Source organism: Haemaphysalis longicornis, unplaced genomic scaffold, assembly GCF_048455015.1.
Source record: "Haemaphysalis longicornis isolate Haplotype H1 unplaced genomic scaffold, Haemaphysalis longicornis Haplotype H1 scaffold_12, whole genome shotgun sequence".
Lineage (NCBI taxonomy): Eukaryota > Metazoa > Arthropoda > Arachnida > Ixodida > Ixodidae > Haemaphysalis > Haemaphysalis longicornis.
Window position 1 is genome coordinate 7,124,335 of NW_027526225.1, and position 20,840 is coordinate 7,145,174.

Sequence of the window (20,840 nt, forward strand, 5' to 3'; positions counted from 1 at the left end):
ACGCTGCGCGGATATATTTCGTTGCAATCTTAAAACTGCTGGTTCGAATTAATTGGATAAGTCAATTTGCGGGTTAAATTGTGTAACGCATCATTAGGTGTTATGGTTGCATGCCATTCAGCTGTGCTTTAACTCTGTGGGTGAATTTAAATTTGTATATTTTAATTTTTTTTCCAACCCCCGCCGCGGTGACTTGTGCTGCAGAGCCCAAGGATGCTGGTTCGATTCCCGGTCGCTTTTTTTGGTGGAGGCGTGAAGCGCAAGCACCCGGGTCTTCGAGATAATACCCAGGTTGTCAAAATTATTCCTTAGCCCTCTACTACGGCGCGCCTCAGAACTTGTGTAATTTCTGCGCGTTAAACTCCGCAATTCTTTTGACAAATTTGTGCGGTCTCTCCAATCACGCAGCTTCAAATCTGCTAAGCAAAAACAGGGCAGAGTTTGCTGGCATACCATTTCTTTGTGTGGTATGTTTGAAGGAATTCACGCGCTATTTGACCCCTGCTTCTGCCTGTGCCGCCGACCCCATTAAGAAGTGGCTTACACTTGCAGGCTTCTCAGTGCACTGATAAATGCGTGCTTCCCTTATCCTTTAGTGAGAACTGCCGTGTTGCTGTACACTTGACTCATTGACACCGCACCCAGTTCGACCTGTGCGGGTGTGTCCGCATCACGCGAGAATTTCGTAAACAATACCCGTCCCACACGTATACGAGGGGTTGGCATGCTTTTTGTTGAAGCTCCATCTCATGTTTTTTGTCAAACACTGCCTGTGAGGTGCAGACAACAAAAGCACAGGTTTTTCTATAACGTGTGCCAAGATTTAAGTGACCCTGCGTGTGTATACTAGTATACGGTACCATCTCGGGTTTAACCGTCCCAAGCTCTTATTCTGCCCTTTTTATAGCAAAGATGTCTTGTGCTGGGTTCTGACCAACACTGCATGCGTCTATCGGGTCACGTCGACAAGGAATTTCGCACACCCACTCAAGAGCTGGTGAAAAATTCTCTGTAGCTTCCAGTCTAATGTCTGTCTTTCAGTCTATCTTGAGATACTAAAATTGGCAACTAAAACGATTCCATCATTATAGCGAGTTTCATTAATTTCTCATGCTTACAGTTCACGTGAAGTTGTAACGGTTACAAAATTCCCAGCTGCTGTTAATACACGGAGCCTACAGAGCGTGTATGGTTACAGGAAACGGCTGTACCTCTCGTTTTATCGAAACTATCTCGAAACAAAGATATATCAGAAATAATCTATAAATGATTCTGAGGAAGTCTTTCTTTGATCAATACACTAAGTCACCATGAGTACAGTTATCCACGAATACAGCTTCACCGGTCTTCCATGGAAGGGCTCTAAATTTTTTTTGGTCTTGCCACCTCCTCGTTTTGAAGAAGGGATTCACCTATCGCTGTCAATACCAATTGGGGTGGCCAGCAGAAGACTCGCCAAGTGTATTCCAGAGCTAACCTGACTAGCAAGTGGATACGTCTTCACAAGAGCAGCCTCTAGGCATGTGTTTGCAACTGTTGTAACAGTTTGTGAAAGAGCCGACTTATACAGCGCTTGTGATTTATTTATTCATTTGCAATACCACTAAAAACCCCCACAAGAGAGTTTTTAGAGGTACTGTGAATAAATGTAAGTAAAAATAAATGTGAATGAGAGGGGGTTAGACGTACAACCGAAATACACGTACATTCAGGTAGTATGAACAAGCAAAAAAAAAAAAAAAAAATCGAGCAACGAAGCAATACAATTCATCACAGTACACTGAAAGGAGTGACGTACATAGAAAGATACACATCAAACAATAATGTACCGGGCTTCAGTTATAGCAACAAGAACAACAGATAAGAAAGACAACCTGTTTATTTAGCTCATGAAGCCGCATGAATGAATTCCTGAAAATTTGTCGAGTTACTTTCAGTCACTGTGTGTGATTGGCAAGTCGTTTCAGTCGACTATAGTGCACAGTATGAAGGACTACATGTATGAGATTCTGCGCCTATTTGTGAAGAACATTCACAGGGGATATTGGTAAGCTATTCCTGTCGACTATAGTGTGTACTAGTATAAAACATCGCACGTATGAGATCGCGCACTAATCACCTATTTGTAGAACGCGTTCACAAGGGAACCTTTCGAAACCTTGACAAAGTCGTAAAATTCAAGCAAGCATGGAGCTCTCCACGAATAATTTACTGCAAGGTTTAGGCATTTTTATTTTCTCTAGCACAGATCACAGGGCCTGTTGGCAGCTAGTGCTGTTCAAGGGCCCAAAAATGGTCTACTCCCACATGAGACTGCTCATTCAAAAACTGAAGCACGTGACCATATCAACTATATATAGACCAACAGAAAAAATTACCCATAAAAACACTATCATGATGAACCCCAAACCTTGACAGAAGAGACCAAGTAGGATCAGTTATGAATGTATAAAGCATATGACGGAGCTTGCTCATTTCAGTAGGCCAATTCAAATACTCTGCCATTGAGAACACCAGCCCCAATGCTAAAAAAAAGCAATGTTGTGCTGTAGCGCCTACAAAATTCACCATCACAGCAAACGTCGCAGCAGCAGGGGTTGTGAGACACAGCAAAAAAAAAGAAAAAAAGGCAAAGATGATAACCAAGCCACCGTGGCAAACCAAAGGCAAATCCTTAAAGGGTCTATGAAGAGAAAATACAACTTTGTTTAGCTTTAAAGAGTTAGGCTTCAGTACCTAACTCAGCTCCAATCCGGCCACGAAAGGCGTTTATTAACCGATAAAAACGCATGAAATGTGTGCGAACTTTCAAATTTCGCGCCACAGTGACGTGTTATTGGCGCGAGTGACGTCATATGGGCCAGCACTAAAAACATAATTTTGAGTGGGTTAGGTGCACGTTAGCATTCCAGTGATTCGATCAAACGGAACTAGTGGCCTGCCTACAATCGTCCAGTCATGTGTCCTGGCGATTGATTAGTTCGGCCACCGTCAATCGCCCAAACAAGATTCTGTGACGTCATAGAAAAGTTGCCGGAAACTGGCTAGCGAGTCGCCACAGCTCCACACGTTTCCTTTAATATCTCCGTTATTTTTTCGAAGTTTGCGATGAAATCGGTATCATTTTTATCAGGACAAAGCAGCCTTTCTGATGAACCAAACTTGTATTTTCTCTTCATGGCTCCTTTAACCAAAAAACAAGAGAAGCGGTGATGACGGAGGGCAGATGAAATGTAAACAAGAAGGTAAAGCAAAAAGGCAAAAACAAGCAATGAATGCAATAGACACAGCTGATTACAGCTATGAGACGTTAAGGTCACAGCGGACGTTGTTTGCCAACGAACTTTGCCGAAAAGAAGAGCGACCAAAGGAGATACCCTCCCAGGACTGTGAAGGTTGCAGATGCAAGAGGTAGAATCTTCCACAAACTGTGAACACGTGCAGAACAAACTTTTGATCACGTCATGCACACCGGCAGTCAACAGCTCAACACCGCATGCCAAAACAAAGGATGTTTGGGAACAATACATCCGGAGTGTGTAAAGAGCCGCCCGGCATGCCACAGAAAGTTTGGCTTTGCTTTTGCTGAACAGTGCATGCCAAGTTGCACTTTTTTAAGGAACTTGTAGTTGGCCATCAGCGAGACCAAGTTATTAACGGGTAACGGAGCAAGCAAAGCTATTTTTACAGCAAAGCTGCCCTGTGCTAGGTTCTGACCAAAATGGTGTGCATCTATCAAGGTGTGTCGACAAAGAATCGCATAGAATGCTCTTTAGCTCTTAATCCAATGTATACTATGGAAAAAAATTGTACTGAAACTGGCTGCTAAGACAACTCTATGGCGAGTTTTGTTTACTTGTTGTAACTACACAGTGTTCACAGCGGAGTTGTAAACATTACAGAATCAATACGCGTACATCTACAGAGGGAGTGGGGTCACATAAAATGGCTGTAACCATTGTTTTATCGAAACTATCCCAAAATAATTATATGAAGATTAATGTACAACCAATTCTAAGGAAGCCATGTTTATGTGTTTTTTTAATCAATATACTAGTACGTCACCATACATAACTCAATACGGTTATCCACCATATAACGGCTCTACTGGTCTTGCGCCTTTCCAGTTGTAGAAGGGCTCTACATTTATTTTTGTTAGTTACGCGTGAAATGTAATCAAATTATGATCACTTGTGTACTCAGTCATCCTAATAACAAAACTAAAATTGATTTAAGGATTTCTTTTATCCTTTGTGAGTAACCAGACTTGGTTTACCTTTCTAAGCGAACTTGGTTAATCTTGGTTAAATTAAGTTAATTAATTAGTTAATTAGGCAAAAACTCTAGAAGGTTTTAATGTCAGTCTGGTGGTCAGAAAAGCCTATTCTGTGTGCAAGAAAGCTGCTTGATTATTGCTTTATTTTTTTTAGGGATCAAAAAAGTATTAAATCGAGAGCAACGAGCTGATACTTGAAAACACCAAGCTTCTAGACGGCTGTCAGCGTCAATGCTGTGTAATTGTCAAGAGCTTTTGCACCCTCAATTGCTGTAAAGGTTAGTTAATGAGACTAGATATGTAGGAATATCAAGTTTAGGACTGTGAAGCGCATACAAAAAGTAAAATTGAACTGTCAATTAAATCTTTCGAGTATATACAGTAAAAACTGACTGGTAATCGAATGGAATATTTATATAATATGAATTTATTTGGTTCAGTGTGCGTAGAGTGGCTAAAGAATAGCTACAAAACGAAATAACTTGGGCAGTCAAGACTTGACACATGTACTATATATGCTTTCTGCTAGAAATTAAAAATAAAATTTAAGACAAGGTAGCAAAGTAACATGGAACAAAAATTTAGCATACAGTGCCATGAAGAAATACAGGTTCCTCAACGTGCTATGAATGCAGGACGTATATACCTGAGTGGCTGAAGTCCCTCCAGTCATTGAAAAGGGGATAGGCATATGCTAGTGGCTGCAGTAAGACCTTACTGCAAGCCGAGACGTAAAAACTCTCGATTCCTCACTCGTGTTGCTGTAGACAAGCAACTTGTTTTCGGCGTATAAATGTTAAATAAATAGCTTTCCGCTTTAGCTAACGTTCCCCAGAATTAGCACACATGTACTTGCTTGATGCAGGGCTTGCACGCGCGAGACTTTCTTACATGACAGCGGCGAAGTGCGGCAAAGCCAACCCCCCCCCACCCGAAAAAAAGGTAAGCCATACGATAAAGCTTAAACGTTCGCTCGCTGAGCAGCAGAGCCAAGTTTTATTTTTTAGTAGATGCATAAAATGCAGTATAATTCATCAGAATTGTGCAGCTAATCGCATAGCAAATCATTCACGAAGCATTTGAAGAATTGAATATTTTCGAATATCTGAACTTCTCTAGCAAAGAGTCTTGTGTTCGGTTTAGCGTGCATTGTTACATTCTGTCGTGTTTAGATACTGTTCGCTCTTGTTCACAGCAGTGCAAATGGTGTTCCGATTTGTATTTTTCTCCCATTTATTTACTGTTCCGCTAACGTAGTCAACATGCACGTTGAGAGTTAGTCGAGTTTTGTCTTGAATATACTTGGGTATTGCACTTGGTAGTGCCTAACCATGTCATAAAGTTGTTTTGTTGAAGTTCGAGACTGCAATTCACTCTCTTTGCTGCTAATAGTGGAAGTAGGGCATCACAGACCGACTGCCTTCTATCGCGTGTTATCTTTGGAAGGTTTGTTCTTCTGAAGATTACGTACATCCCAACAGAGGGCTTCCACAACGGGTCAATGAAAATGCGTATAGAGTGATTGAATTTGGTAGGACTAATACAACGCGATTGACCGTGGCTGAATCTAAGATCTCTCGAGCACCAGGGCAAGACAGAGCACTCCACAGGTAAGCCATTCGCTTTAAGAGGACCGGTGAAGCAGGAATGACCTGCTGCAGACCGAAAAGAAAACGTTTGCTCCAGATTGACCACTGGAATCACCTTAAGGTTTGTCAGTGGGGCATGATGGGCACTCCATGACAGGATGACTCTCTATCCTGAGTCTGTCCTTCACTTCGTGTTCCTTCAACTCGGCTAAGTGGAGGATACGGCAGTGCTGTTACGTACGATAATCGCTCTCAAGGATCTCCTGGACCAAAGGCCCGAATGGAGGTGAGATTACGAATAACAGGGTAAGATAACTAGAGAAACGTGTGATGGTCGGGCACGCTGCGATGATCAGTGGAGAGAGTTTTGAATGTTTTTGTTCTGGTTTCTTCGCGTGTAGGTTACCGGTTGGTCTGTTTTTGCTGTTTTCCACGCTCCGTTTACATATTTTGTTCGATTTCAATGAAACGTAGTTGATAGTCCACACCTGTGTCGTACGTTTCTTCTTCTGTTGTGTGTTTTTACAATGTTTTTTACAATTTTTGTTAGTTTTTTACAATGAACCAGTACCAAACTGCTCAGTTTGTCGTTCTTCTAAGTCACGTGAACCCAGTCTTGATCAATGAGTAATGCATGCATCATACCCGCCCAAGTGCATAGAAGCTCACTAATTCGGAACAAGCAGTGGAATTTTCCACGAGGCTGTTTTGTGCAGTAAAATGGACAGCGAGGGTTCTAGCTCTCTCAAAGGTGTCCTGGTAGCAACTGCAGGGGCCTCATTGCACTCACCTTACAATGCTCCCTAATCACACCCGCCTTTTGAAGAAGTCAAGGAAAAATGCCTTTCAGTGTTTGGTAAATATTAGCGAGTAGTGCAGATGGCTCGAAGTGTGATAGGCAGCTGCTCTGTTTCACTTAAGAAAAATTAGTTGCAAGAAAATAAAAGGGGCACATAAAATAACAGCATTCAAGAAAGGTTGCAAAAAGGGGAAGCATTAATTTTCAGAGCATTTGCCAGAAAACGTTAAGTGTCTGTCTACACGGATGTCTGTGTCATTATCTGCTGATGATGATATGACATGACGTACGATGGCATGTCATGACATACGAACCTGCCATGTATGACGTCAACCTACTCCTCAAGAAAGAGAATTGCGTGTCACTCATCTTGTCATGATGTATGGCGTACCGTGACATTAGTTACGTGCAGTGTATGTCATGCATAATGCTACACACGACGTTATGCAATGGTAGTGGGTATTGCATTCAAGGCAATTAATCCTGGCTACTTCTTAAGAATGGGAATATCACATAATTCATCTGTTCTACGGTGTACTCCTCAACCATCGTGTCTCATTCGTTAAATCCAGGAATTCGTTTCACAGAGGTTCGTTACATCCAGGTTTAACTGTATAGCCAATATTTGTCTCTACTGTTATAAGAATATTGGTTATAATGAACTAATTTGCTGTCCCCATACTACTTCGTCATAATGAGGTTCAACTGTACTTGGTTAAACTGGTGAAAAAGGCGGCGCCTCCAGGTTGACATAACCACAAAATGAAACCAGGAACTTGCGCCAAAATTCCCATCTACTGTGAATGTCCCTGCAACAAAGCAAAATAAATAGAAGTCATGGGACATGATTATCTTGATGTGACTGCTTCTATCGCCCCTATGAAGAAGAAATGGACGTGGGCAGGGCATGTAATGCGAAGGCAAGATAACCATTGGTCATTAAAGGGACCCAGAAAAGCCTTTTGTAAAAGTTACAAAAGGCCTGTATTTTCGTGTAGCACCAATATAGAGATGAAATGCCGTTGGAATTATTGATCTACATTCAGTATCAGCTGCGCCAGAAGCAATTAAGTGCACCTCTCCCCCCTTGCCAATCGATTCCTCCTCCCTCTCCTTTCTCCCCCTCCCTCCTACTTCTTTCAAAGCAGCTGGAAACACTGGGAATAGCCATGTGACATCGCGGCGCTCGACTTCCGTTTTCGCTAGCTACATTCCTGCACCTAAGCAACGTCCCTGTGCCTAGGCACCGTCCCTAGGCGCCGTCCCTAGGCACCGTCCCGTGCTTTGATGGTGGCCTATTGCAGTTCCCAGCCTCTTGCTCAGATGCAAGGGACTTGGTGCTCTCGCGGCTGGTCCTGTATGACTGGGTCTCGCATCGTTGCACCGCGTTCATCACCAGCTCGGCCACATATCCTGTGAACAAACAGTGCATGGCAGGCAATTTTTCAGGAATTCAGCATGTTAATATTTATTGTCGTATTTACTCAAATCTAGGCTGGCCCTGACTCTAAACCGACCACTGAAATTTTGAAGGCCAGGAAAAAAAAACCTCAGTGTAAGGAGGAGGAGGAGGAATAGACTTTATTGAAGCCATAAAGGACTTCAGGTGATCAACCTGGGCTGGTCCCTACGTCCAGGGTCCCATTGGTCCTGCAGGCCTCATCCGCTAAGGATATCAGCTGGCGCTGACCCTGCGCGTCCCGAGGCCATGGTTGGGGCAGGCAAGGACCATGTGGTAGATGGTGCCGCGGGCCTGTTGGCAGTTGGGACATGCGGGTGAGGGGTAGAGCTGGGGGTAGAGCAGGTTCATTCTGGATGGTGTCGGGTAGGTGTTGCTCTGGAGCAGACGCCACTTGACTTGCTCCCCCTTGTCAAGCAAATGATGAGGTGGTGGTAGAGTGCACCGCTGCCCCCGATAGTGTTTTGTAATGCTCCTAAAGGTGGTGAGGGGGGTAGGTGGGTCCAGCCGCTCTTCCGGATCTTCATTCCCCGAAACCACGGCACGGGCGCTAGCTTCTTCGCGTGCCAAGTGATGGGCTCGGGCATTGCCTCTCACTTCGGTCTCAGTATGGGACGGAGTCCAGATGATGCTGATGGTCCGCTTCCCTTCTGGTGGGTGGTGGGTGTCGAGGATGTGATGAGCATCAGGGCAAATGCGACCACATAGGTAGGCACGGCAGGCGTCTTGGGAGTCAGTGTAGATGTAGCGAGGATGCTGTATGATGGCTAGAGCGATGGCCACCTGCTCACCGATCAGAATTTCTTCACTTACAGGGGTGCGAAGAGAAGCTACCGTATTTGCACGAATATAACGTGAGTTTTTCTATTTTAAATTACGTGCTCCAAAACGCACCTCGCGTTATATTCGGAATCGAGTTCACCCACAAGGCACGCGAGTCTGGAGAAAGGGGAGAAAGCCATCCCAGTTGAAGGAAACAAGGAACAGGAACATCGCGCCAAGTGAAAGGAGGAAAACCGAATCTGGAAAGAACTCGTCGCCCTTGTGACACATGCAAAAACATGGTGCGAGCGGGATGAGCGGGATGAGGGAGAGGGCGAGAGCGAAGGTCACCCGGTCGCCCCTCGCCGCTGCCGCGAGTTGAGGTGGTGTATCGTGTTCTGCACATCGTCAGCGTCGCGCCAAACGGAACTCGAATTTCTTTGTTTCACGTCTGTTGAAGTGCTTTTTTTCCCCGTCTTCTCGTCTCGAGAGTCGTTCGCGTTTCGTGTGTTACGCGCACCTACGGACCTCACATGGAGAAGAGGACTCAGTACGACGCATCCTTTAAAAAGAAGGCAATCCTCCTGTCCGAAGACGTTGGCAACTCGTGTGCGGCGCGACCCATCGGAGTGAACGAATCGACGATCCGGGGATGGAGGAAAAACCGCGATCGGATCTTCTGTGCCGTGCCTACTCGGAAGGCCTTCTGTGGACCGAAGAGCGGTCGTTACCCTGATCTAGAAAAGGGACTCGCAGAGTTCGTACGGGAACGTTGTGGCCAATTCTTGCCCGTGAATGCGGAAACGATTCAGTTGAAAGTGAGGGAGCTTGCGCGAGAGGCTGGTCTCTCTCGTGACACCTTCAAGGCTAGTCGCTCTTGGGTCCAGAAGTTGATGCGTCGCGCTGGTTTTTCACTTCGTCGGTAAACCTCAATATGCCAAAAGCTCCCAGCCGACTACGAACAAAAGCGGATAGATCCGCTTACGCACAGTCCGCAAGTACCTGATCGGTCAGATCGGCAATGCGGACGAAACGCCGATCTGCTTGGATATGCCATCCAACTACGCCGTGGACGTTCGTGGCACGAAGGAGGTGCGCCTCCGTACAACGGGAAACGAGAAGACTCGAGTGACGGCGATGGTGGCGTGCACGGCTGACGGACACAAGCTGCCGCCCTTCCTTATCTTCAAAAGGAAGACAATCCCGAAGAATGAGATTTTCCCTCCCCGCATGCACATCAGGTGCAACGAGAAGGGCTGGATGGACAGTGCGATTATGCGCGAGTGGCTTCGTGTCGTGTGGGACAACTGCCCGGGTGCGGCGTTGGCGAAGACGTCAATGCTCGTCCTGGACGTCTTCAGGGGACACTTGACTGATGAAGTCAAGAACGCCATCAGGGAGGCCAAGAGCGACCTCGTGGTGATTCCCGGGGGCATGACTTCACAACTGCAGCCTCTAGATGTTTGCATCAACAAACCCTTCAAGGATCGCGTGCGAAAAGAGTACGAGGAGTGGCTGGCCGAGAATAACAAATCGCTCACACCGACGGGATGCGTCAAGCGGGCGTCGATCTCACAAGTCGCCCAGTGGATCGTGAATGCATGGGAGGCTATGTCACACTCAATTGTGTCGCGCGCCTTCCTCAAGTGTTGCATCTCCAACAACATTGATTGCACGAATGACGACACGATCTTCACGGACAGTGACAAGGAGATCAGGAGCGACGACGAGTAGAATAAAAACGAAAAACGTACGTTGACTTTCGGTCTCTTTTCACTTTTTTGTGTTCTCAAGAGTTCGCGTTATAATAGTAATAATATTTTTTTTCTTATTTATGCCATCAAAATCTACCCTCGCGTTATATTTGTGCAAATACGGTACTTTTGAGTTGTCGTCCCCAGTACATGCCACGGCTACCACTTCACCTGCACAGACCAGGGCTCTGTCTCTGTAGGCTGTGCTTCATTTGGTGCATGTTTTTTGGTATTGGGCAGACGTTGATAAGGGACCTCCAGGCAGGTGATATTTTCCGGGGTGCTCCACCAACGTGGATGGGCTTGAGGTTCAGTTGAGTAAGGATGGTCTTTCCTGCTGGTGTTTTACCAAGTCTAACCAGTTGGTTAACGTGGTGAGCCTCAACCAATTCTGCAAGGGTGTTGTGGGCACCCATCTCCATAAGTATCTGCGTGGATGACGAGGCTGGAAGATGCAAGGCTGTTTTTGTAACTTTCCGGAGTATAGCTTTCAGTCGTGCTTGCTCAGTTTTTAAAAGATTCATGTAGGGAGTCACGTACACTACTCGGGAAATGGCGAAGGCTTGTACCAGGCAGAGGGTGTCTGCTTCCCTCATTCCGCGATGTCTAGTCATAACTCTCCGGATCATGTGGCCTAGTTGGTCCAACTGTTGCTTGAGGAGGTTGATCTGATGGGTCCATCTGTTGTTGGCTTGAATGTGGAGACCCAGAATCAGGACTGGCTTGCATGCAGGGTTTACGTTTTGGTCTTCTATGGTGAGGTAGACTTGTTGGATTACAGGGTCTTGAGAATTGCCTCTCTTCATAAACAGCAGTTCTATCTTCTGAGGTGCACATTTGAGGCCCATGACATGCACGTGTTCAGTAAATTATGTCTGCGGCTTCTTGGATTGTAGCTTGTAGCTTGCCCAGGGCGTCCAGTTTGGGGGTCCATAAGGTCATGCCATCTGCATAGAAGGCTACCTTGAGGTTTGGGATGTGTTGTAGTTTCTGCGGTAGGTGGAGACGGGAGAGATTAAAGAGGAGTGGAGAGAGGACTGCCCCTTGCGGGGTGCCCCTGTCACCGATCAGGAAGGTGTCCGACTCCAAGCCACCTATCTTGATTTGCGCTGTGCGTCCTGTTAAAAATGAGCAAATGTAGTTATAGGCGTGCTCACCGCAGTCAGTGCTGTTTAGTGTAGCAAGGATCCCCTCACGTAGCACGTTATCAAAGGCGCCTTTTAGATCCAGTGCCAATATACCTCTGTAAGTGTTCCGGGTGGTCTTGTCAAATATGTTTTCTTTGAGTTGAAGGAGGACGTCCTGGGTGCTAAGATGTGGGCGGAAGCCAACCATGTTGTGTGGGAGTTGCCCGGTCTCTTCGAGGAAGTTTTGTAGTCGGGAGTGTATAATTTTCTCCATTAACTTGTTCACGCAAGAAGTGAGGGATATTGGTCTCATATTTTCAATGGTGAGTGGTTTGCCTGGCTTCTGGATGAAAGTTACACTTGAGTGTTTCCATTCCTCAAGAATGAACCCTGTTCCCAGGCTTGGTTCATGTGGTGGAGGAGTGATTTGAGGCTGGCGTCTTCCAATTTCGCCAGGGCTTTGTACGTTATAGAGTTGACTCCTGGTGCACTGTTCTTATTAGTCGAGGCTAGGGCTTCCTTCAGTTCTTGCATGGAGATGGGTTCATCCAGTGTGGTGTTTGGAAGGCCGCTGTAGTCTGGGTGAGATGTCTTTGATGCGGGTGTTTTGCATCGGAGGTAGAGTGAGGCCAGGTTGTCAATAAGCTGTTCGTGGGTGCCCTTGTAGGCATTGATAGTGCGAGTGATCCCCCGTTTTGCCTCCAATTTTCCTTTCGCTGGGTCAATCAGGTGGCGAAGGAGGTTCCATGTTTGCTTAATTAAGGGATAGGCGGCCACTAACCTCGTCACATATCTTTAGCCAGTTTTCCTTGGCCAGTTCTTTTGCTTAGGCAGATGCTTTTGCGTTGAGTTCCGCGATGCGTTTTCGTAGTTTTTTATTGTGTTGTTGTCGTTTCCATTGCTTGGTCAACTGCCGGCGGGCTTCCCAAATTCCAAGAAGATGGTTGTCAATGTAGGGAATATCTTCAGTGGTGGTAATTTCGATGGTGTGCCTGATGATGTCTTTTTTTAGTTGGGTAGCCCAACAACTGTAGCCTGAGTCGGATTGGGTATAGGTCATCCGGGCTTTCCGAAAATTTTCCCAGTTTGTGTGACGCGCCTTGCCAATGACTGTCTTGTATTGGGTCCCTGTGACCGCAATTTGGACAATATCGTGATCCGATCAGAGATTTTCGGCCAGGGAACTCCAGGTAATCTTGAGTATAGATGGCTCAAGCACAAAAGCAAGGTCAGAAAATGTATCCCTAGCTGTGCTTGTTCCTAGTTTGGTTGGCTTGTCAGGGTCATTGAGAAGCGTCAGGCCTTTGTCCATTTGGAGTCTATGGAGTCTAACTATTTCCTTTCCCCGGGCTGAATTCCAATGGTAGCCCCATGTTTGATGTGCTGCGTTGAAGTCGCCGGCAATGAGGAGTGTAGAGTTTGGTTTGGCAGTGGCTAGTCGAATTGCTTCGGTGAACGTGTCATCGAGGCCCCAAGGTTTCTTCGCTCTGGGTTGACAATAACAGTTGAGTATGAACAGACCCCCTTCGTGTTTGTTGACCGACTTGGGGTGGACTTCTGTGAGTGTGTGTTCCAGTCCTCTCTGTGGTGTGATATGGTGGGTAGCTGCGATGCTGTTCTTGATTAGAGTGGCTGTGCTTCTTCCCGTAGGACCTTCATACGAGATGAAGCCAGGTAGCTTGGCCTTCCCATTGGGTTCTTGAAGCTCAGGCTTGATTGTGGAGTGTTGGTAGAATTGCAGCAGATCCCCTTTTTTGTTTGAGAAGCTCCTGCAGTTCCACTGCCATATCACAGTCTTGTTTAGGCTTCCGTTCATTATGGTTCTGCGGAGAGGCCTGGGTTGAGGGGTAGGGCTTGAATCTGAAGGTGCCGTTGGATGGCTTCAAGTTGCAGTCGTTGTTGCTGTGTTTGGTGCTGGATTTGTAGCTGGAACTCTTGCATTTGCTTTTGCATTTGAGACAAGAGGTTAGCGGTCTGTTGGGCCTGGAGCTCAAATGCAGACTGAAGAGTAGATCGCTCGTTCTCATCAATCTCCATCTCCTTGTCCCTGGCTTGCTTGGTAACGGCTGCATGCCGAGCCTTTCGTTTTGGCAATTCATCTGCCTCATCACAGACAGGGGCAGGGGCTGGTGATGATGGGGTTGGGGGGCCTTGTTTGAGGGCTTGGATGATTGCAGTGAGGGTGTGAATAGCCTTGGCCATGTTGGACATTTCTTGCTGGACAGCGTGGATCTGACTCTTGAGCTCGCTGTTTTCCTTGAGAAGTTGCTCCTCTCTGGGTGAGCGGGTTGAAGTAGAGCTTGCATTAGGTGAGTCAGAGGCGATCTTGGCCCAGGTGACTTGTGGTCCGTGTGTGGATCGGTTTCGGCTCACGCTCCGACTACGATCCCTGGGTGCAGATTTTTGCCTTCCTCTGCTTTCACTCCTTTTCCGGCTTCTGCTCCTTTCCCGAGAGGGCGAGTCTTGGGATTTGGCAGGCCGGAGTCGATGTCTGTGCCTACATTCCTTGCTTCCCGAAAGATGCGCTTGCCCGCACACTGCGCATCTAGGTTCACAAGATTGGTTTGTGGGGTGAAGTTGGCCACAACGAGCACACATGGGTGTGTCAAGGACGGGGCACACATCCGTCCTGTGCTTGGTGCTTCGGCATCGGCTGCAGTAAAGGGCAGATTTCATAAAGGGGTAGCAACGGAGCTCCACTCCTGCGAGAAAAATATACCGGGGTAGTCTTTTTCCCGAAAACGTCAGAAGGGCTGAGTTGAATTTGCCCGTTCTTCGAGCCTGGATGAGTGTGGCGTCGTGGGCACAGACCATCTCCATTAAATAGTCGGAGTCAGCTTCGGCACGGATGCCATGAATAACTCCGCGTACAGAGTCGTGGGGGGAAGTTTGATAAGCTCGGACCTCGTACACTTTGCCTCCGAGGTGAAGCACGGTGAGTGTGGCTAAGTTATTGGCTGCTGCTTGGCTGGGTGTGCCGATAATGGCAATGTTTTGGTCCAGGTCGATGCGAACTTTTCATGCCTTGGTTATCGCTATCGGGGCCTTAATGGTGAATTGAATGGCAAGGGAGAGTTGAACGGGGCTGATCTCTGCAAAGTTGAGCCCTCTGGGGCGAAGAACAACTTTGTAATCGCTCACCGGTAAGGGTGGCAGTCGTGACTTCCTAGGGGCAGGAGATGGCGAGCCAGGGGTCGTGCTGCTAGGCTGCTGGGATGAGCCTTACTTGACGTGTTTTCCGCCCGTAACCGTATACCAGCCGAAGGAATGGCTGGTAGAGGTGTTTTCGACGTCTTGGTGATCCATGCTGACTTGCTGAGTGGTTGTCAAGTTCGATGAAGCCATTGCGTCACTGCCGCTGGCCGGCTAACCCTTGACTTAGGGTTAGCGTGGCGGCCGCCGCTTCGAAACTTCCCGGGTTCGCAATTCGAGAAATAATGGCTTGCCTGGGGAAAACTTGGTCTCCCGGTGATCGCGTTGACAATTTCTGTCGATTGGTACTGGTTTCGTGGCCTTGCAGCCGCTTGGTGGGTCTTAGAAGCGGTACTTGGTGGAGCCGGTGTGAAGCACGCCCGTGTCGGTTGGCCCCCTGGCGGGAGATCACCTGCGCGTAAGGCAGCCAAAATAAGCAAGGATGACAATAGCCACAAAACTGAACTGCGTTTATTAGCAACGAACCTGCCTGGATTGACTCAACATTTTCCTCGCTGGCTTACTCCTTCTCGCCTTCATGAGTGAATGCGCAATATTCGGTACTGTAAAGTGCGCGTGCAATGCTGTACGCTTTTAAACAGGCTTTCGGGGAAATTATCCACAGCCTACCTCCATCACAAAGACACCTTTTATCAATGTTAGTACGTTGCAGTCTGATAACATTACTGAACAAGCAACCACAAGCTGTCGCAATTGCTAGTTAGTTTTGTTCATGTGTTGTAACAGACAAGTGGTCTGTGATATTGCTGGCTAGCAAATAAAAAACAGACTGTCTAGAGGCTCAGTGGTGATTTCTTTACAACTTGGAGTGCAAGCTCCTTCAGTAAAACATTTTACTGGCACTTACTGTAGCTCCTGTCCTCCTTGACTGGGCAGGCGGTATGGTTCCCCTTCCTCAACTTGGATGACTTGATCTTGTACCTCTTAATCCCATCCCGCGTCTCTGCCTGCTCCCGTGCCGCATTCTCGTTAAAGTGGAGCACAGCGAGCCGAGTCCTGCAGAAAGTGTTAGCGAAGCCCTTAGCCCAGCTCGGTGTACTTTGCAATAATTAGATCATTCCCCTGGCTTTCATCACACCTTGAGTGAAAGCATTCGATTTTGGGGCAAAGTGGATAAGCACGTTGTGGAAGGATTCCGGAGAGGTCTGGGCCGCGGGCGCTATCTGTGTCAAGTCACGCAGCAGGGAAGGGCTCTCCACGATGCCTTTCAGGGCAGAAAAAGCTCGGGACGCTAGAGAGGAGACAGCAAAAGAAGGCTTAGGAATCCCGTAGAGTAGCATTGCATGCACTGGCCATCGTTTAGCCTGTAGTGACACTACCAGTGTGCTGCAAACTCCCTCCTTATACATTCCATGACAGCTGCAAGTGAAGGGATGAGTCACTGCTTGCAAGATAGAACAGTGTGGACCCACTAATATAGCCGCTGAGCTGCAATCCAGAGAGGTGTGTTCCTTGGAGGCAACCGCAGAAAACTTCGGAGCTGTTGAGACATTCCATAAAAGGAAGGTACATTGAAGAAATGCAATGCAATGCAAACTGCAATGCAAACAAACGCAAATCAGTTTAAAATGCATTTGTTTCTCTTTTTTTTCTCTTTAAATTCGCTGGTTAGTACTTGTGTGTTTCATCCAGTAAGCAAGGCTGCTATGCGTCAGTAGCCTTGCAAAATATTCAGCAAGTGGGAAAACAGTGCAGGAGATGGAAGAAAAGTGGCGCTCTTAAAGGGACCCAGAAAAGCCTTTTGTAAAAGTTACAAAAGGCCTGTATTGTCGCGTAGTACCAATATAGCGATGCAATGCCGTTGGAGTTATTGATCTACATTCAGTATTAGCTGCACGAGAACCAATTAAGTGCACCTCTCCCTCTCCTCCTCCCTCTCCTCCTCCCTCTCTACTTCTTTCAAAGCAGCTGGAAACACTGGGAATAGTTTTGTGACATCGCGACGCTCGACTTGCATTCTTTGCTAGCTACATTCCTGCGCCTAGGCACGCGTCAATCGCTGCAGACCCGCCTTTGCCTCGGGATCGCGCAGGAAGGAGGAAGACCAGCCGGAAGCCAATGGCAGTGACGTTGCCGGCGGCCGACCTCGCCGGCGATTGGGCGAATCAGGGGGGTGGCTCGCGATTGCGTCAGCCGCAATCGCCGTTGTGTCAGCACCGATCGGCTCGCTGCGGCGTCGCGCTCATCGGCTGAGAAAGGCTATCTTCAAAAATTGTTTAAAAATTATCCGTGCAACGTATGGGGCTCACACTTGGCTAAAAAATCCCCCATTATGTGTTCTACCACCTGAATGCATTTGATTGCCACCTTCACAAAGATTTTCTGGGTCCCTTTAAGCTCGTGACCTTACAATACTAAAGAGGTGGCATGTAAGCACTTCGTGCATTTTCCTTTTTTTGTGGCATCTGCAGACGCAGGAAAGATAGAAAGTGGAGCTGGTACAGTGCCAAGCCAATGCCCGAGGAAGGGCATGTAAGCGCAGTTTGGCCAGACAGCCATTTTGTGCACACGCTTGTGCTTCTGCAGCACATGCCACGTGCATAACCCGTAAGGGGCAAATTTCTGCTGGCTAACTTACACGGTTTGATCCACTGTCTGTCCTTGTGCAGGCATTCAGTAAAGGGCCCGTCGTGGCCAGTGTGCACATCACACACATGGTTCAGGATGATCCTCCACATGCTCAGGATGAGCTTGCTGTCACCTTGGCCCATTGCAGCCACCCAGTATAGATGGTTGCCTATGGGCTGGATCCAGCACTCCACCACCGTGCTTGCTGGCAGCACGGAGCTTCTTCTTGACGCCTGGGATATGGATACACAGAAGCTCCGTCAGGCCGTGCTTGCGACATTTCCAGCTGCTCTTAGCTGATAAAGTTCAGGACAACTGCCCTTGGCGATGTGCCAGATGTCGAAATAGTGCCTCATACCAGGCCTCTCCAACGTGCAGCACCGCCTGATGCTAGGGTGACGGTCTGAAGAAAAAAGTGAGCCACACGAACTGTTTTACACTCGGAGCCAGTAAAGTTAGTTAAGCTTTGTACAGTTTTTTAGCACACTACTTGTTAGCCATCGTTAACGGTCAGATAGGACTGGTTTTGGTGCCGTTTGGTTGTTGGAGAAGGCACACGACGAGTGAATGACCAAGCAGATATTCAACGCTTTTGGAACTATTCCAGGTTAGTTAGAATGTGTTCTAGAGTAATTTTGACCTGCTCTTGTCGCCCTAGTGTAACATCTTTTTCTTTTGAGTACAAATGACGAAAGCATTGACGAAGTCGTACAGGTCGGGTAACAGCTCCGCTAAATGCAATTGCATCATCACTCGCCGCAAGTGTGATCACCGCCTCATCTCGTGACACGCGTTGCGTGGCGTGCCCAAGTCGCAAGTGGAATGTGCCTTTAGTCCTTGTGAAGGGCACACTACTTATCCCTTCAACACACATCATAGACTTCATCAAACAGATTGCCTTCTCCTGCCTTCAGGCCACTCATCTGCACTGCTGCCTCTGTTGTTAGTACCCAGAATGATGATGATGACCAGCTGCACCATGCTGACTCAACACATGCACCATTCAACACGCGTTACATGCGCCCCTTAGCAGGCAGCTACAAAAAACCTTGTAAGGCTTCATTTAAGCTTAGACTTATTTCCAAAATACCGAGACTAAGTGGTACAAGTACGCTGCTGTAGATGAAACAAGTGGCTATATAAATGTGCGACCCATCTACAACCACTAAAAGACACCTGCTAACCTAATGTGGCTTGTGTGCTTCTAGAAGACAACCAAACTGGAGTGGTTAGCTGTTGGAGGTCACTTGGTGACTTCGGCATAGATATGCTGCTGCTGTTTTTAACTTGCACTGACCATAGGCATGTGTTTACCACACTAGCACTCTTGATTCTGCATCCCGTTGTAGCCAACTATGTTGAAAACTTATGCAGCATCTGTCTCCCTTTCCAATGTCATTGACTTTTTTTCCATTTCACTAGGATACATTGGTCTGATGTGATGTACCAAGTTTTTTAGGTCGCACACGTCATAATGAAACTGGCACTAGTCTTCCACGTTTTTTTCATTTTCCATTGCACATTGCTGTAACACAGGAAGGACAGTGCAAGTTACCTGTGGTCAGGGAGTGCACCATCACTCCACTGGCATCAAGCTTCTCGAGGCACCTTTTTAGTCCCTCCTTTCCCATGGAGACAATGGTGGGCACAGCGCTTGACTGCAGGGAAAAAAGCAACCGAGTTTAGGGTTACCTTTTCCTGTGCGTACGTGGAGGGCCTACCTCGCCAAACCGGATTTGCTCGCTGAGAATGATGCGGCCAACCTCTGTGGCCAGCACACTGTACGTCCTGTACGTTGCACTGAAGCCGGGAGAGTCACAGCGGCCGTCACCTGCCAGCTCCACCCCAGTCCCTGCCAGGTCATCTGTGAGCCTGGACTCGTGCTCTTGGAAAACCTGCATTCAAGGGCACCACACACACACGTCTGAGCCAGCGACTACCACAACTGATACTGTTTTCCAATAGTTAGCTTTTATGCAGACAGAAGCTACAATTACTGCCACCCATGGGCATCGGCAGAGGGGTGCAAAAGGAGCACTTGCCCCCCCCCCCCCCCCCCCCCCCCCCCAAGCCACCCTAAAACACAATGCCCCGCCCCCTTGCCCTCTCCCTCTTGCCCCTCAATACAATTGGTTTGCCCCCCACAAGACAAAATCCTGCCGACACCCATGCTGCCACCCACTGTTCGTGTCATGAGCAAGGGATCGAGCAACTGGCCCAAAAAGATATGCAGTAAAACTGCGTTAATTTGGATTATGCATGGTAGTAGCGACAATGTTCGAATTAACTGAGTGTCCGAATTATTGCAAGTATACTGTCGTAACTGAGAAAAGCTGTTAACCTAACCAAACTTTTGTTCTTCTGAAATAACAGTGACTGTCGTTTACTTTGCGGAGGTGACGATGTAAAGAATGACACGAGAGTGTTCGAAAAAAAAAGGAAAAAAAAAAAAAATCCATGGTTGCCTGCTAGGCTGATGACTATAGCGATGAGCATTCTGCCGTTCACTTGGTTGTGAACCAGTGCCATGCATTTTTTTTTTGTGCCTCCGAGAAGTACACAAGCTTGATAGCATCCCGTTCCAATCTTTTTTTAGGTGCGCCTTTGGTTTCTGCTGCGAATCCGTATTAGCTGAACCGCGGGAAGCTCAAATTAATTGAATTGTGGCTGAATCTGTCCACATAAATGAGTTTTCAGCCATAGAACAATGCACAATTTGGATGGGACCAGATGCCCTGTCTAAATTGCCCAAAATTTGGAATTAAGGGGTTTTAGGGTATTTTGTATTTCTCGCACATAGTGAAGGGGTTCGCCTCTAAACTGCTTTAAAGTTAATGTCGCCAGACACGAAAGCCCGAGATAGACAACTCGCAATAGCGCCCCACCTCATTCACGGCAGGCACCAAGTATGCTCGCTGGTAGTTGTAGAATGTCCTCTCCGTGAAAATCTGCATGTCGATGGATGCCAGCAAGCGGAGCACTGGGGCTGCGAGGCAGCCCGAGAAGAAGATGCCCGACGCCGGAAGGAGGTTTCAGGCGGGGTTGCCACCCACACTTGGCTGGCTCTCCCAGGTTGTCGAGTGGGCCACTGAGCACAGGCTCACGACCTCCAGCTGCGTGCCAGTGACGGTGAACTTGTGTGCGCACTTCCGGCAGAATGTGTAGCTCTCGCAGCAGGCACGGCAGTGTACAAGAAGCTTCTCCAGGCACCTTTCGAAAACCAGAAATTTTCGTTCCGCGCGCACAGGAAGCTCCTGGGGGGCTGGTGGCTGCTGCATGAAAATGCACACCAA

General features: G+C 47.5%; 1 protein-coding gene across 2 annotated transcripts; it reads right to left on the bottom strand.

The window, feature by feature from the left end:
- Positions 1-29: 29 nt before the first annotated feature.
- LOC144162359 (uncharacterized) lies at positions 30-20,805 on the bottom strand. Of its 2 annotated transcripts, none has more exons than XM_077692854.1 (6): positions 20,433-20,805; positions 19,269-19,442; positions 19,103-19,205; positions 17,558-17,780; positions 15,827-16,210; positions 30-15,370 (listed from the first exon to the last, which is right to left on the bottom strand). In XM_077692854.1, exons 1-4 carry the CDS (start codon positions 20,499-20,501, stop codon positions 17,677-17,679), a joined length of 450 nt encoding a protein of 149 aa, XP_077548980.1. In that variant the 5' UTR covers positions 20,502-20,805; the 3' UTR covers positions 30-15,370; positions 15,827-16,210; positions 17,558-17,676. The 2 variants fall into 2 exon arrangements, with proteins under 2 accessions (XP_077548980.1, XP_077548979.1); XM_077692853.1 differs by having other exon boundaries at positions 17,558-17,950.
- Between the last annotated feature and the right edge of the window lie 35 nt (positions 20,806-20,840).